This window comes from Pholcus phalangioides, unplaced genomic scaffold, assembly GCF_987345545.1.
Source record: "Pholcus phalangioides strain wild (caught in Gottingen) unplaced genomic scaffold, Ppha-v1.0 ptg000019l_1, whole genome shotgun sequence".
In the NCBI taxonomy this organism is placed as follows: domain Eukaryota; kingdom Metazoa; phylum Arthropoda; class Arachnida; order Araneae; family Pholcidae; genus Pholcus; species Pholcus phalangioides.
Window position 1 is genome coordinate 10,458,222 of NW_028301612.1, and position 17,221 is coordinate 10,475,442.

The window sequence follows — 17,221 nt, forward strand, 5'->3', positions numbered from 1 at the left end:
GAATATTTCTCCATCAGCAGGACTGGACATGGCAGTGATTATTTCCGAGTTGAGAAGTGCTATAGCATCTGTGGAACATTATCCATTTTATAGCATTTATCCAAGTATGTGCAAGATTTTAGCAGTACTGGAAATGACATCACAGGAAGTAATTATTGGTTTAATAATTCAATTCAATTAATTATAAATATGGAATCATCTTTTATTTTTAATGCACTTATCTAAATTAATTAACCAAAAAGTGATATTTTTTTCTTGTAAATTGCAAATGTCTTTTTGGTAGAAGCATCTAATAAAAGGGGAGAGGTAATAAAAACGCATAAAAGTTGCATCAAAATTTCTCATTCTCACAAGGAAAATTGCAAACAGAAGTACTTGCTTAAATTACCTGATTGATAGTTAGTCAAACACTTCTATCTCCAAACTGACAGGATTGACAAAAATTTCGAGGTAAAGAGTTTTCAAGAAATAGTTTTGATATGAATATGTATTTTAAATCATCTGACTGTACTGGGTGCATCCGCAAAAAGTTGTATAATGAAATAATTTAAATGCTCATATCTCAAGAAGTATTCAGCATATATCAATGCTTTTGACGTTTACAGGTAGATCTTGTTAAGGGAAATCCAATGCTACAATTCTGGGTTTATGTCTTCTGGTCAGGCTTGGAGCCTGCTTTCATAACAAAATTGTTTTACTATATATCTTGAAATGTTAGCAACACAAATAAAAACCAGGGTTGTGTTTTGATGTCAAGAACTGGTTTAAACTATCAAAAACCTAAATGAATCAGGCCCGTCATTTAGGGGGGGCAATGCCCCCTGGCTTTTGAAAATACACTAAAAATGATATATATATATAATTTCATTGTATATATATACATACAATGAATGTATGTATATATACATACATACATGTGCTTTGCCCCCTCCCCCTGGAAAATGTTTGCCCCCCCCCCCCGGAAAAAGTTGAAATGATGCCCCTGAAATGAATGCTTTTGGATATTTTGAACACAATAGGTTGATAACATGATGAACTTTTTTTTTTGTATATTACATTTTATTTTTAAACACTAATTTATTACAATAATTAAAGCTAAATATGAATTATAATTTGCAATTTTGAATTTTTCAACAGACAGTCTAGAACAGATATATAATTTTATGGTCCATTTTATCTAAACTGCTAATGTTACCTAAACTGTTGATTACCTGTGTTCAATTTCCATAGGGAAATAGAACTGTTTATTCAAAATATGTGTGATAGGAGATCACAGGATTATGTTTTTGACATCAAAAACTTAGTATTAAAACAGTCAAAAACATATTGTCATTCTTACTTTTACACTTAAGCCAAGATTGCACTGTAAAACTTTTCTAAAAGTTCTTTTATAAAATTTTAATAATTCAACCAGCAAGATTATGGGTTGCATTAGCTTGAATGTAACCTATGAGCTCTATTGGCTGGATTTTTCAAATTTTATAAAAGGGATTTTATCAAAGTTTTATAGTGTAATCTCGGCCTTAGAATAAGTTATAAGAGCTTTTCATAAGCATCACATACAAGCCAGCACTCCCATTTTGAAGGGCATTTTAGTCCTGCAATTTTGTATTTTGATTGCTAAATATATTCTGATGGGGAAACAAGGGGCACAATATTCTGATGGGCACAATAAGGGTATTGTTTCAAGTATCAATGATTACCTAGATAATTTAATAACAGAAATCAGCATTACATATATAGTGTAAAAACTTTTTAAACACCTAATCTGTTATGAAAAGAGTACAGCAGATGATTTATGTCAATACACATATACTAAATAAGCAGTTGAAATTTTTGAAGGTCGAGAATCATGTTGAATTGAAGAATATCAAATAGTTCCATAGTTTTCCTTCAGCTTTTATGTTATGCTCTATTCACATTGTATATTTTACATGACATGCACATATATTGTCCAAAATAATTATGTATTCTTTGTAGAATATAGTGACTTTAAACGTTACACACACATGCAACCGATGTGTGTATTTTTAATGGGAATTTTTATATCAAAAAGCAATATTTAAGGTTTTTGACAGAGGCTTCTGATGTGACAGTTTAAACCGTCAAAAACCTGCTAACCCTGATAAAAACCAATGGTGTCGTCTGATACGCATTTTTAGGCCAAATCCAATGCTACCACTTTGGTTTTAATATGTCTTCTGGTCTGGGCACTAGGCTTGCTGCAAGCTTTTCAAGAAATAGAGTTTTGACGTAAATATGTGTTTTAAATCATCTGACAATACTGGGTACATTTGCAAAAAGTTGTATAACAAAATAAATGCTCATATCTTCAGTATATACCAGTGCTTTTATGTTTGCGGGTAGATCTCGTTAAGGCAAATCCACTACCCTTCTGGTTTTAATGCTACCTCTTCTGGTCTGGGCACCAGGCTTAGGGCCCGCTTTCATAATAAAACTGTTTTACTATGTATCTTGAAAGGTTCGCAACACAAATAAAAACCAGGGTTGGGTAACGAAATTGTTTTGTACTGTTTCGCAAGAGGTTTGCATCACTTATAGATGACATTGGTATCGTTTATTAGCTATTACAAATACAAATCTGGTGATACCAATTTAATTATGCCAATACCCACCATGATTCAAGGCACAAAGAACGTGTTCACATGAAAATTTGTGGTCGTGTCAATAACACAGCCTATTCTAATTTTTTGTGAGAGAAAGGAAAAACATGTCAAAATGGGGAAAATTTCAATTGACAGAAACAAATACTAAATTTTAATATGTACTAAATGAATTTTTTTGTTCAAATTGCAGAATCAGTGTACAATTACACTTAAAAATACAAATACATTAAAATATGTACAATTTATTTTTTCTTCAATACAGTTTTTATATATCTGATTTAAAATAATGTAATCTGTAATTGATGAATATTTTTTTGCTAGCCAGTGTCATCTATAGCAGCAAGAGCTGCAAATAATTTGGACTATAGCTTTGCTGTAGCTCGATTTGCTCTAAAAAATTATGTAGTGTTTTTACATTATGTTCCCCATTCTTTCTGTCACTTGTTAGTAATCCCTCTGAATCATCTGCGGCATTTTTGTCATCCGAGTTGGCCATACATTCAACAATAATTGTGGTATCAGTGAAGGGGTGCCACAAGTTTGTAGTGAACTGTCCCTTTTTACAAAATCGAAAAATTAAGTTTTGAGATTCAGATGTCTTTTAGTAATTTCTGACTTCATGTTCAGATATTTCATCTTGAGCATTGTGTTAAGAATTGTTAGAATTTGAGTGTACCACTAGGTCTGATCTATCACTGTGGCATCACAAGGTTTGTGGTATCACAACCTTCATGATCTCTGCCTGTGACTCAACATATTTGTTTTGTTCGATGTTAACCCCAATATGCTTATCAGCTTTGTGCACCTATGCTACGAGCATAAGCGGATACAAGCTCTTCAAAATGGAAAGGGAGGGGGTGGGCATTAGTTCCCCCCATCATTCATAGTATCCGACAATGATTGACAAGATCTATCATCACAATGGAAGTTGTAATATTACCACAAATATCTTTATCAGTTTCTTTCACCCTTGGGAAAAAGCCAGATTTATGTGGAAAAAAAAGAATTTCCGTGTTTTCTGGTTTACTATTATTATGGGTTGGCCTTCAAGGTAGAGAGTTAATCAAAAAATACTTCAAGAGGTAGGTGAAAATGCATTTTCAAATTTAGTAAAGTGAGTGCAGGAATTTTTTCTTAGAGTTATAATGTTTTGAGAAAGAAAGGTTTGACTATCTTTAAACAAATCTACATTTTAGCTTGTTAAAAAGTCTTATACAGTAAAACCTGTCTAATTTGGACACCTATGATTCCATTAAAATCTGTCCAAGCTAGAGAAGTATTGAAAATATTGAGGTAGAAAGTTATATTTTACAGCATCATTAAAATTCTTTAACTAGTAGAATATCACAAAAGAACTAACTATAATTACAAGCATTATAACCTTTTGAATATATGTTAGAAAATAATTGTGTACAAAATCTCTTTAATAAAAATGTCTTGTGGTGTATATCTAGTGCGGCCTAGAAACAACAAATAGTAGATTCAGTAGTGCCAGGAAGAGACAGAAAGAGAGATGAATCTGGCAACATGAGGAGTTGACACTTTTGGCCAGACCACGCGGTACTGATAGGAAAACTGTTCATCGACAACCGAAGCAACAGGTACGATGGCAGATCCTCCTCTACACACATAGACGGTACCAAGTCTGACTCAAACCACAACAACACGCTCGGGTAGGGGCGTACGTTTCAACCCTAAGTACAGCAACTTGTATGTGTAATCAGAAATCGTACTGTTGGTACTTGGGTGGAAGTAGTGTGGTGTATATCTAGTGCGGCCTAGAAACAACAAATAGTAGATTCAGTAGTGCCAGGAAGAGACAGAAAGAGAGATGAATCTGGCAAGACGAGGAGTTGACACTTTTGGCCAGACCACGTGGTACTGATAGGACGCTCTTCCATCACTTTACTTTAAACATGTAATTGTTCTTATATTATGTTAAATTAAAAAAAGGTTATAGTAGTTATATAAAGAAAAGGCTGGCTTGAGTTCTTTTCCTACTCCGACAAACTCCAATAGTCTTAAAATTAAATTTAACTGCAGTAATTAAATGTCAATTATATTAATAAGTTTTCCTTCTTTACTAACTTTTGTTTACTCATAATTGCAAGGTTAAAAGTCCAAAGTAAAGCTGAGTTACAAGCATTACACAGGAACAAACTTTACGTTAGGTTTACAACACAGACACACATTCCAACATATAATGTGTGTATCTGTGTTGTGAACCTAATCATTAGAAATTCTGAGAGGAATATGGACGAGGTGCATGTCTGATTCAGTAGTAGTAGTAAAGCGGAGTAAAAGATAAGCGTAGTCAATTCGATGGGGAAAACCTGTCTCTAATAAGCGGCACTACTAGCAGAAGAGCGAACTACAGAGTCGTCTGGATGCTGTTCTTTTCTTCCGATTCACTAATTATTTTTCCTGCCATCCTTATTACGTGGTTGCTTACTCTGTTTAATCTTATTTTAAATTGAAATTGTCTTGTTTCATGCCAATCCTTGGAACAGAATGTTAAACTTTATGCAGGATAGATGCAAAGGGAATTGTGTTTTTCTTTAAAAAACATGGTGATCATCAGTTGAACTTGCCAAGCAAGGAATGAATTATATAATAGACGTGTTCTGTGATGAAGGAAATCTCAAGCATAAAATGTCAATCAAACTGGATATGGCCGTGACTGTGCTATTTGCCCCTTTCTCGTCAGAGGGAGGCTATCAATTCAGCATCTTTTTTAACAGTGAGTGTCTACGCTTACTCTTAACCCAGCTTTAGTCCAAAGTGACAGGTTATACTGCATTATAATTCTTTAAAATTAGAAATGACTTGCTAGTCCATTGGCCAGATTAAAACCTGTAGGCTGGGTACCTAATAATGCTGACTCAAACCTGAAATGGCAATCTTAAGTAGCATTTCTGCTCAAGAAAGTTTTTAAAATACTCTCTTCTGATTTTGTCATCTACACAAATTTGTCTAGCACTTCTTTCTATCAACATTATACCATGCATGGATACAGTTCTCCACCAATATATGGAATTAATGATTTGGAAAAGTTATCATGAGACATTATGAGAAACTTCCTATCAGAGTATGCCAATTTAAATCATTGATTTAAATCAAAACTTTTAAATTGTTTTTGTTTACATAACTTCAATGATATTGTAGTAAAATTAACCTGGTATGATAGGCATGTTACTAATATGTGGTAAAGTTCATGATTAAAAAAAGTATAGAAGATCTTTGGGATAAATATGGACTTGAACTTAATCCCTAGATACAGTGCAGAAAAAAAAAGCTCCATTTCTAGATTATGTGCATGAAAAAAATTGCAGAAAAATATAGGCAGTTGAACTTAGCATTTCGCTTAACTGCACTAAGTATTTTTAATGCATTACAATGTGGCACTAGGGTTCCCCTGATTAAAAAAACAGGATTTTTAATTTTTTTTTTTTTTTTTTTTTGTATAACCCTTTGAATTCTATGCCCTAATTGCTGATTCAAAATAATAATAGTTGTTGTATCAACATAAATATCATTGGGGTTTCGACTTATTTTGTTTTAAAATTTTGAGTTTGCTCGTTTTTTACCAAACTCATTAAATCTATGAAAGAATAAAAATGTGTAAACTATTAAACAACATCATGCAAGTCGGAAATGCATCCATTAATTGTGTTAGAAACAATCTTGTCAGTAGAATGATTTATTTGATACTGAATGACTCTTTTGTTGTGCATCGAGTGAATCGAGATGTCTGCACCATATGCGTGATACTGAGTTGCCACCACTCATTCATTTTAATGGGGAAGGGGAAGCTCATGAATAAAAGCACTTTTCTTTATTAAAAAAACAATGTTAATACATGAAGTTAATTTGGGCTCAATGACCTTTTTCATGTTACATAAACACAGATTTTTTGTATATGTATTTTTTGCTTTTAGTTCATTTGTAGTTTATTTATTAATGCTTAATTAAATTAACAATTGGGAGAAAAAATCACTTGGGTGATATGAAAATATGAATTCTTGATGATTAACAAGATTTGCTTTAATTAATAAGCAGCCAGTTAATTTAAAGCCCTTTTAAGCCCTGCTTCCTATCATAACCATATAACCAACAGATTTTTTAACTTTTAAATCAATCTGTTTTAGTTCCAAGCTGGCACCAGGTGCTAAAAATGTTTGGTTGTGATAATGTGGCGAGCCCAGAGGCTTGACTGACCCAGAGATAAATCACACTGCCATCGCTGTATATCGCTGTCTAGTTGCTATTGTCATTGATTACAAGCTATTAGCCAAGTTAGTTCTGACTGTGCATTGTGTATCCCATTCAGTATATATTGACTCCAAGGAAGTAAAGTGATCAGCTCTTCTATAGCATAAAGATCGAACACACTCACCTGGATTGTGAGAGGACCAGTGGTTTTATTCCCTACATAAGGCTGTTGAATTTTTCTTTCAAAATTCATCTCTTATTTGTATCCAGTTGCCCGTACTTTTTGCGAGACACATTAGCAGCACATGTTTGTATAATTTCCATTAAATTTCTTATTTGTTTGCTGATCACTTTTTGTTCGGCAGACCATAGGCTTTTTTATAAATAAGTTTAAGGTTGGAAAGGGTTGTACTAGTAAAAAGCGAAGCTCTCAAATAAATTTTTCAATAAGTAGTACTAGTTCATTATGCTACATATTTTTTTCTAACCAAGCTGAACTACTAAAATAAATAACTAAGTGAAAAAAACAAACTAACTAAATGTTATGTGGAGAATGGTTCAATTCTGACGAAATTATTCAGCTCAGAATTATTTAATGAAATTCTCGCAATCATAAAATTTATTTGAATATTAATTTTTCATATTTTAATTGTTTTTATTTTATAGGATGAGGAAATGAATGATGAAGAAAAGAATTGTGATAAATACCTAACATCTGCATATCTTTTGACTGAGAGTTTCTCCGTCACATTGAGACATCGAGCTTTGATTGTCATGGCCAGGACTTGTTTGAGTAATCCAATGTGTGAGACTACCAGCTATGATGTCGGTGCTCCATTAACCAATGAATCAGCTTTTTCAAAATACAAAGAATTGTGTTTTCCAAGTGCAATTGAAAATGTGCCTTATTCCAAGCGTATGCAACAAATGATTGACAAAGCTGCTGAGAGCTATACTGTTGTACAGATATGCACAGTACAAGAACTGTGTGATGATACTACTTCTAGTGTGCCATCTGCTCCCAAGCTTATAATATGTCGCTATCGCAAGGGTACATCACCTTGCATAGTTGGAGTGGATAATTCTTCGAAATTTTCCTTCAACTTGTTGGAGGAGTTCACTTCCATCATGGCAGAAAACAGACTCACGATGGGGAATACAACCCCCAAACTATGGTGGTCGGCGAGAACAAAGCTTGATAGGCGACTTTGTAGTTTCATTGAATCTATGGAAAAGACATGGCTTGGAGGATGGAAGTGTCTGTTTATGGGGAGGTCAGTGGACAAAAGAAGATCAGAATTGATCGAGATTGCACTACGCAATCTTCCACCTCACTCATCAAAGGAACTAATTAGAGTAAGTGAACCTCCAAAGTTTAGAAAACCATTTGAAGTACCGTATATACTCTTGTATAAGCTGACCCCCCGCCCCACTTCAGGACCACCAAAACCGCAATAAATTGAAACCCCATGTTTAAGCTGACCCGAAAAAATCCGTGCATTTCAGAGAAAAAAAAATTCTTATATTTACAACAGAAGTGATTCAAACGTTTTAATCTGTTTCTTCTAAGTCTCCAAGCTCATGGTAATCCATTATATCATCGTAGGGGGTGCGGCATCTTCTTTTTGTCTTCATCTGGGCTGTCATCGCCATTGTCACTTTCAAAGGATATCTTCAGTTCCGTCCATCGCATTGCTGATGCAACACTTTTTGAAGGATCGGCGGAAACAGAATCCCACGCCTCATGTACAGGTTTCTTCAAGGCGCCACTTTTCTTTGTAGTTTCTTTGTTATCGGAACTCATCCATTCAATCCACAAATTCCTCAAATAGTCTTTGAGAGGCTTGTTGATGCTCACATCTAAAAGCTGTACAATTGACGTTAACCTACCTGGTATCAAAGCCAATGATGTTTTCAATTTTGACATCGGTTCTATGGGGTATAAGCATATCCCATACCAATAATGCCGGTTTCTCGAACACAAATGACTACTATACAAAAATGACTACTGATTGCGGGGGTCGAACAAATTTTTCCACAAAAAAACTCTGCTTATACACAAGTATATACAGTAATCTAATTTCCTAATCTGTAATAAAAATATTTTCTCGTACAAACTTTGTCAAAAATGTTCTAAAACTAACGGTCATAGGTCTTGTCAAATTTGTCCTCTTTGGGATATTTTATTCACAGCTGTCACCATTTCTAAAGACAATGTAATCAAGTAGAGAAAGCTTCATTATGGATGCTGCTCAACAAGTCTGTCACAAGCATTTTAATTACTGCAGTATCTTCATGACGCTTTCCTTTTAGTGGCCTTTTCATACTGGGGAACAAAATGAATCACAAAGCTATAGGTCAGGTGAATATGGGGGATGTGGTGGAGCATAGATACAGTGTTTGGTCAGATACTCCTGTACCAATACAGCAGTATGAGGCCCTGCATTTTCATGCAATAAGAACCTCTGTCCAAATATCTACAAATTAGGCTGTTAGTCTTACAATTTAGTATTTCGATTGGTAGATATATATCCTTAAGGGTATTGATTTAAATATCTCGGTGTGGTTATCTAGATAATTTGATAACAGAAATCCTCATTACATATATATGGTGTAAAAGAACTTTAACACATCTGTTATAAAAATTGTACAGCAGATGTTTATATCTATGCACATGTATAAGCAGTTGAAATTTTGGCAGTTCAAGAATCATCCTAAATTGAAGATTATGAAATCCTTTCATAGTTTTCCCTTCAGCGTTTATGCTATGCTCTGTTCAAATTGCATGTTTTACAAGGAACCAAAAAACATGTAATCCACATTAATTCTGTGCAGAGAATCATTTTACATTCATATTAAGTATTTATTATTTTATAACACATAGCCATTTTAAACACTACATGCAATTAACGTATGTATTTCCAATGGGAATTTTTATATTGAAAAGCGCAATATTTGAAAAAAAACGATGACAAGACCGCAGGAAAAAATTGCTACTGCAAGGAGTTCCCCATCGAGGGGTTGGTGTGCTAACCCCTCAATGAGTATAAAAAACAAGCCTGCCGTTCGGAATTGGCAATAAATTGTAGGTCCCGGTCTAATTAGTCCTCGTGTGCAGAAAATGACTGTGGTGCGATCAAAATGAGCAACATTTGAAGTTTTTCAGTTTTTTTTATAGAGGCTTTTGACCTGCCAGTTTAAACCATCAAAAAATTTAATATAGGCTATCATTTTGCACTATGTTTAGGAATTAGGCTCAAGTCTATATCTACCACGTCTTCTATATTTCTTTTAATCAAGATTTTTACCGCATTTCTATAACATGCTTACCACACAAGGTTATTTTTACTACAATATCATGGAAGTTAAATAAAGGAAAAATGTGAAATTTAAATTTTGTTAGTTAAATTAAGTGATTTAAATTAAGCTGATTTAAATCACCGTTCCCTGATAGCCTATGTGAGATAAAAAATATTCACATTTATTGTTAGAATTTATCGTAACATAGTTTATATGTTGACAAAATGATTTTAATCCTTGATTTAAGTGAAAAACAAAAATTCAAATAGATCTTTAGCAAAAAAGCAGATCTCTTTATAAAAAAATGTGGGGTGGCCAAAATTACAGGAAAATACAACACTGTCCCAGAAAACTAGTCATATGGTCACTGTATAACATCCTCCAAAAAAAACCCCATTTTTTTCCTCTTTTATTTGAGTGACATGTTTCCTTTTGGCAGCAAAATATTTTGTCATGTACAAACTACAGATTTTTCAAGTCTGGGAATCGGCTTTTTTTGAATTATTAAGAGCTTGTGTAATTTTCAACTAAATGCATGAACTAGCAGAAAATGTGGGTTCTTAAGCATAGCTTTATAAGCTGGTGAGTTCACATGGAAACACTTCCACTTCTGGATACATATCAGGTGACTGAACAAGCATTTTTTTGTTTGAATATCAAAGGTAGACAGTAAAAAAAATCAGTCCTGGAAATTCTCATATTACTTATCTGGATTTTAAGCCAATACAGTAAAACCTCCCTTTTGTGGACACCGACCAGACCAAAAAAAATGTGTTCGGGTGACCGTTAATTAGGGGTTTGAAATGCATTCTTTTTTTTTTTATGCAAGGGAAAGTTATTATTTGGCCACAAAAGAGGTGTGACCACATTTGAGGAGTGTCTGTCAATAGGGGTTTTACTGTGCTTGATATTTTTCATTAATAAATTGTTTCTTTTGTTTAGGTTTTTCTTGATGGTGCTACATATCTCACAGATAGGGAAATATCATCACTCGTCAGTGAAATTTGGAAGACTTCACCAGGAGACAACAAACATTCCAAGATTACGGCATACATAAAAAATGCAGTGAACTGCTTTTGCCCAGTCTCTGAACGAGAACCAGTTATACTGATACCTGATAAGGTATGTAATTACAACATATGCATGTTTGTAGAAATATGATCCTGATATGCTGATCATATTTCTTTGATCTCGTCCATCCCACACATGTATAATGTGATAAAACCTCTGTTTACTTATATTAGCAATGCCAGCTTTGCACCATATAACCTATAATTATGAAAAGCTTTGACTTTATGCTAGTGTCTTTTTATTGTGCGTCATTTCAATTTTCAGGAATATAATCAGACACCATGTTACATTTTTATTGTCCATGTCGCAACCCCCAAAAATTCTTTCCCTCACTTCTGGTTAAGAACTGCTAGTCTACACCTATTCTGTACTACTATCTGCGGAGGAACCATTTCTCTGCAGCCTAAAAACATCTTATGCCACTGGCCATTAAAGTTATTGTATTATATAATTGCTTCTTCATTTACACTCATAGAATCCCTGAATTCTACTCAAAGACCCACAAGGAGTTTGTGGAAGGTTAAGGTCCTGATTAAGCATCTTTGATTTGAGTCATTTGAATGAGATTGTATTATCAATGTTCCACTATATCTACTGCATCCACATGCATCAAGTATTCTGAACTATAATTGAACTATTTTTTCATACAGGATTTGCAATGCCTACCATGGGAAAACATGCCTATTCTCAGAAACTTCCAGGTAACTCGTATACCATCTGTGAGAATGTTGAACTATCATTTGGCATCTTGCGATCAGCATAATTATACGAATTGCAAGGAGATTGACAGCAGCAAAGCATTTTACATCCTCAATCCAGGAAATGACCTTCCCTCCACGCAAAAAGCATTCGAAAAAAAATTCAAGATGTAAGTTTATAATTTTATTATCTGTGACTAAACACATTTCAGGGGCTTCAAATTGAGGAGGTTGAAGTTTGCCGGAAGCAATCCATAATTCAATTTCAATATACTTACAGAGGCAGATTTATAGTTTTGGTGCCTGTGGGCTATAAAACGTTTTCTACCTTTTACCCAAGTCTATCTAGTCTAATTTTCTCAGACCCCCAATTTCTCAAATTTTTTCACCCTGGGATATACCTCTTCCCCATAAATATGCCCCAGTCTCTAAATCACTCTTTTGGTCATTTAATGATGTGATTCCTTACTCTACCTCACTCTTTGGGTTACTCCCATGCTTACACACTTTCTTGACCACTCACTGACCTAGCCTCTCATTTTCTAGGTCACTAATGTGGTCCTTCATAGTCACTCACTTTTTTGGTCACTCACATGCTTGCACACTCTCTGGGTCACTCTTTTGTTTGCTCATATGGTCTGATTTATGATTTTTCTGCCCTTCTAACATTCCAGTCTAGTTTTCTTGACCACTCATTTCTCAAGCTTCCTGCCACTCCGGACTTACCACCCTGGGCTGTGGCCTGCTTAATCCCCGACATCCCGTAAATATGCCGCTGTACAGTGAAACCTCACAACAACCACTAATGGGACCTTGGAAATATGGCAGGTATTGTTAAGGTACCACTATTGAAAAAAACAAACTGGGTCTGTGTAGTTTTCAGTACTAGTAATAATTAAAAAACATTACAGCAGCAGGACTCCCACTTGTCCTACTTTTAGATGAAATGTTCTACTTTCTAGATTTTGTCCTTTTCTTTTACCAAACACTGTCAACAAAATTCTTATAACATTTATTTTCATTTTTAAATGAAGAGGGAATCATCGATATATTGCCAAATAATATAGTAGATTGCAATTAATGATTCTGTCAACGCAGAAATTGCATCATGCTTTCTTTCAGGTTATTTGGCGGCGTATGTCAACCATTTGGTTTATTAATCTTTCTTTTGCTTAGTTTGAAGGCTCAACTAATTTTGTGTCAATGTTTTGAGTAATCATTACAAACTTCTGTCTGGACGGAAAAAAATACTTTAGTGTTTATTACTTTATGGTCTTGGACTATTCATTGTACAGTAACTAACATTCATGATCAAAATTATGGTGCACATTTTACGTATCGGTGAAACAACTGTTCACATTTGCATACATAAGCTTGTTCTAGGTTTTGTGATTCTGATGCTATCCAATAGCATTCAGTTATCTTCTGTATTTATAGGACGTGTGTGTGCAGAGGCATAAAACAATGTTTAAAAACCTCTGCAAAGAGCTAGAAATGGAAATGCTTCATTTGTAAAAAAACGATTTTGCTGGCATTTAACAGTAAAATGTAAACAAATCTCTTTAAAAAAGAATGGACAGCATACTAAAACCATCTACACTGCTCAAAACAATTAGGGGAGCAAGCAAAAAAGTGAAGAAAACCGTGCGAGACAGCCACGTATTGGCATACAATGGATAGTACACGCGTATCAATGCGCAATACAGAAAAAAGATGTAAAAAAATTTGGAATTAAGCTTTAATTCTTTGAAAATATGGAAAAAACATGAAAAGATTATTTAGGGCAACAATTTGGTTACATGTAAACGATAAAAAAAAGTACTGTTTAGACATGATGCATGAGTTTTAATAGGGCGTGTGGTCTCCTCGAACAGCTAAGACTGCTGCACACCTGTTTGCCATGGATGCGATGAGGTTATCGATCAGACTTTGGGGAATACTGTTCCACTCCTCAAGAAGTGCAATCTGCAAGTCTCGGACAGTAACAGGCGGCCTTGGTCGCGCAGCAATGCGTCGTCCGAGCATGTCCCAAACAGGCTCGATTGGATTCAGGTCAGGAGAGCACGCTGGCCATTCCATATGCTATATTGTTTCAGCTTCAAGCATGTTCTGCACCAGACGAGCTCTATGCGGTTGGGCATTATCATCCTGGAAAACAAAGGAATCCCCGATGGCTCCAGCGTAAGGGATGACATGAGGTCGCAGTATCTCGTCTGCATACCTTCGGGCCATCAAAGTGCCATTCCGAATGATATGCAGGTCCGTACGTCCGCCTATGCTGATTCCACCCCATACCATCCAACCAGCTCGTCTGTATTGCAACCTTTCACGAACAAATGCGGGGTTATTTCGAGTGCGACTGTCCCTCCATACCAGAACACATCTGGTGTCACACTCCAGACTGAATCGGGACTCGTCTGTAAACAGCACTTGGCTCCAATCATGTTGCTCCCAATCTCGATGTTCAGCAGCCCATCTTCTTCGGGCCGCACGGTGGCGTGGGGTCAACGGAATGCAGACCATTGGCCTACGTGCATAGAGCCCTCCCTCATGAAGCCGATTACGTACTGTTTGGCTGGACACCCTTCGTCCTGTTGCCAAGAGCAACCGTCTTTGCAGCTGCGTAACATTCTCTGTTCTGTTTCGACGGGCTGTTAACCGTATATACCGGTCATCAGTTGCTGTAGTGGCGCGTGGCCGACCTTGCCCTGGTCGACGTCTAATATTTCCTGTTTCTTGGAATCGATTCCACAGCCTTGCAACAACACTTCTGGCGACTCCAACAGCGTCCGCGACACTACGTTGTGTTTGCCCGGATTCCAGTCTGCCTATAACACGCCATGCCATGGATTCCAGTAAATCACGTTGTTGAGACATCCTCAAGTCACCTTGTCTCAAAAAAAAATACTGCGCAATCAAATTTCACAGTTACGGCAGTAAAACAGACGTTTCTGCAACATCCCGATTTCTGCCCTTATCTCCTTTTTCTGGTTTTTGACGTCATGAACTTTGATTTGCATATGAAGTTTTCTTCTTCCGTTTCCTGCTACGCTTTAAATTATGGATGATTCATTTTATGTTACTTATCGGTATACATCTTTGTGTAATTTTGTTAAAACCATGTGCTCTCCTAATTGTTTTGAGCAGTGTAGTTCACCTCGACTTATTTACATTGGACCTTGCAATTTGCACTGTGCTTTTGGAAGTGATCTCAAAGGAGTGCCATTTTAAAAAAAAACTTGCATGTCTTCATGATTTTCTGTGCATTGAGGAAGAGAGTTGACAGACTGGACTGTGGAATAGTTTGGAATAGGACTTATAAAAAAAGTAATATATTGGGAAAAGAGAGAGAAAAGAATTATCTGTGGTTGTGCTAATACGCTGTAAGAAAAAAGAAAAATTTTCTGCCATTTTGCTGTCTCTTGAGTCAATCTTATAGGGTAATGAAATAGTGTGCTATGATTTTTTTCTTTTAAAATTTTCTAGATTGAGATATATATATTTATTTATTTTGTGTTATGATTATATCGTCTGGGGAACTGTTCAACTTTTTCTAATTTTTTGAGTGGGAGCTCTGCAGCAGCAAATTATCAAGTTCTGAATTGACTGTGTTAAATAAACTGAACTGTTCCTCAAAATATAGTATATCTATGCGAGTTCTCTTATATAAATTTCAGCTAATTTTTGTGTACTGGTGCCAGTACTATCCTCAATAAGTTTATCTTTGAAACTTTGAACCCGCCATTAAGCTAGCAGTTACAATATAGTGACGACAGTGAAGAAAATACAAGTTGACGACAGAGGCTTTAACAAGAAAAACAGATCCAAGTCCCCACAGGAGGGTGAAGAGTAAAAAAGAAAAAGAGTAGTCAAAACTTATACAAGTCTGCTTTATGAAGAAATACCTGGGTGTTAAAGAGTTAACTTCAATTCCAATCAATAAGATACATTCTGTTCCAAAAAAAAAAATATGTGGCAGCTGTTTAGACGTTACCTACTATTATTTAGAGGTGGTGTTTTATTGTAATAAATGTAACTGTTGCAGTGTAATTCTATTTTTTTTTAGTGCAACTTATAATTTCTGTGTTTTATTTATTTATTTTTGTCGTTGAAGGTGTGAACCATGGGAAGGAATCATTGGTAGAATGCCAACGCCTGCAGAATTCATCAATGCTGTTTCCAACTATGAACTATTCATGTAAGTTGATAGTCTCAGGAATGTTAATAATGTATCATTTTGATAAAGGGTGAATTGTATGTAACTAACTTTAAAGCACATGTTTTATGTATTTATTCATTATGTATGGCATATACAGGGGAATCCAACCTGTTTTGCCAAACGAAAGGGGGTGTTAGACAAACCCAAGTGGATTATGAAACACCTCACCAACCCTGTCCTATCTCAAACCATTTGAGTTATGGCATATAGTTGATTATAGAAAAAAGTCTCAAGTCTGAAAAATTTTGAATTTGTGAAGTTTTTGAAAGACCTATAAGCAAACTAAGCACACATTTGCAAAGAGCAGAAGAAGTGCTATAAGGTAACACCAATTTCATTGAAATATCTGGTTTTAATGGCGAGCTATGATTGCTGAAAGATTGATGAAGTTCAAAATCGAATTGTCGCCAAAATTTTTAATTGCCATTTCTGCAACCACCCTTCTAGCTACAGTCGATCAAATCTACCAAAACTTGTCCATTCCACAAGCTTTTGGAAGAGTAATAAATCGTGTTCTGGTTCGCAAGATAATTAGCCTTTTGTTTGCAATATATCACTGAAATCAGCATTTGTCGAAGTATATATTAGATGAAAATTCGGAATCGGTGGTTACAGATTTTAACGACAAGCCTCTATCTACAGAATATCTGTATTTAATGGCAAGATACAAGCGCTGAGAGATCTGTGAAGTGAAGAATCGCATTGTCGCCAAAACCTACTAAAATTACTTTGATGAATGCAGATTGCAGTAATGTATTACAAACAAAAGACCAAATTTCTCTTGAACTAGATCACTGATATGGCTTATTGTACTCTCTTTTGAAAGCTGGTGCAATAGACAAGTTTTTGGTGAATTTGACCGAATTTAGCTAGAAGAGCGTTTGAGTAATTGGCGATGAAAAATTATGGCAACAATTTGATTTTAAACTTTGCCAATCTTTCAACACTGGTAGCTCGCCATTAAATCCAGATATTCCGATGAAATTAGTGGCACTTTATATAATTTTTTCTGCTCTTTCCCGATGTGTGCTTAGTTTGCATGTAGATTGTTCAGAAACCTTACAAATTCAGGTTTTTTTCAAACTTGGCGTATT

General features: G+C 35.2%; 1 protein-coding gene across 1 annotated transcript in view; it reads left to right on the forward strand.

The window, feature by feature from the left end:
• Positions 1 to 17,221, forward strand: part of Sse (extra spindle pole bodies like 1, separase) — a 57,291-nt gene that overhangs the window by 33,083 nt on the left and 6,987 nt on the right. The window contains exons 16-20 of the mRNA XM_089248178.1: positions 21 to 148; positions 7,506 to 8,195; positions 11,082 to 11,261; positions 11,861 to 12,078; positions 16,023 to 16,106. Of these exons, the coding sequence (XP_089104304.1) occupies positions 21 to 148; positions 7,506 to 8,195; positions 11,082 to 11,261; positions 11,861 to 12,078; positions 16,023 to 16,106 (1,300 nt within the window). The remainder of the gene's footprint in view (positions 1 to 20; positions 149 to 7,505; positions 8,196 to 11,081; positions 11,262 to 11,860; positions 12,079 to 16,022; positions 16,107 to 17,221) is intronic.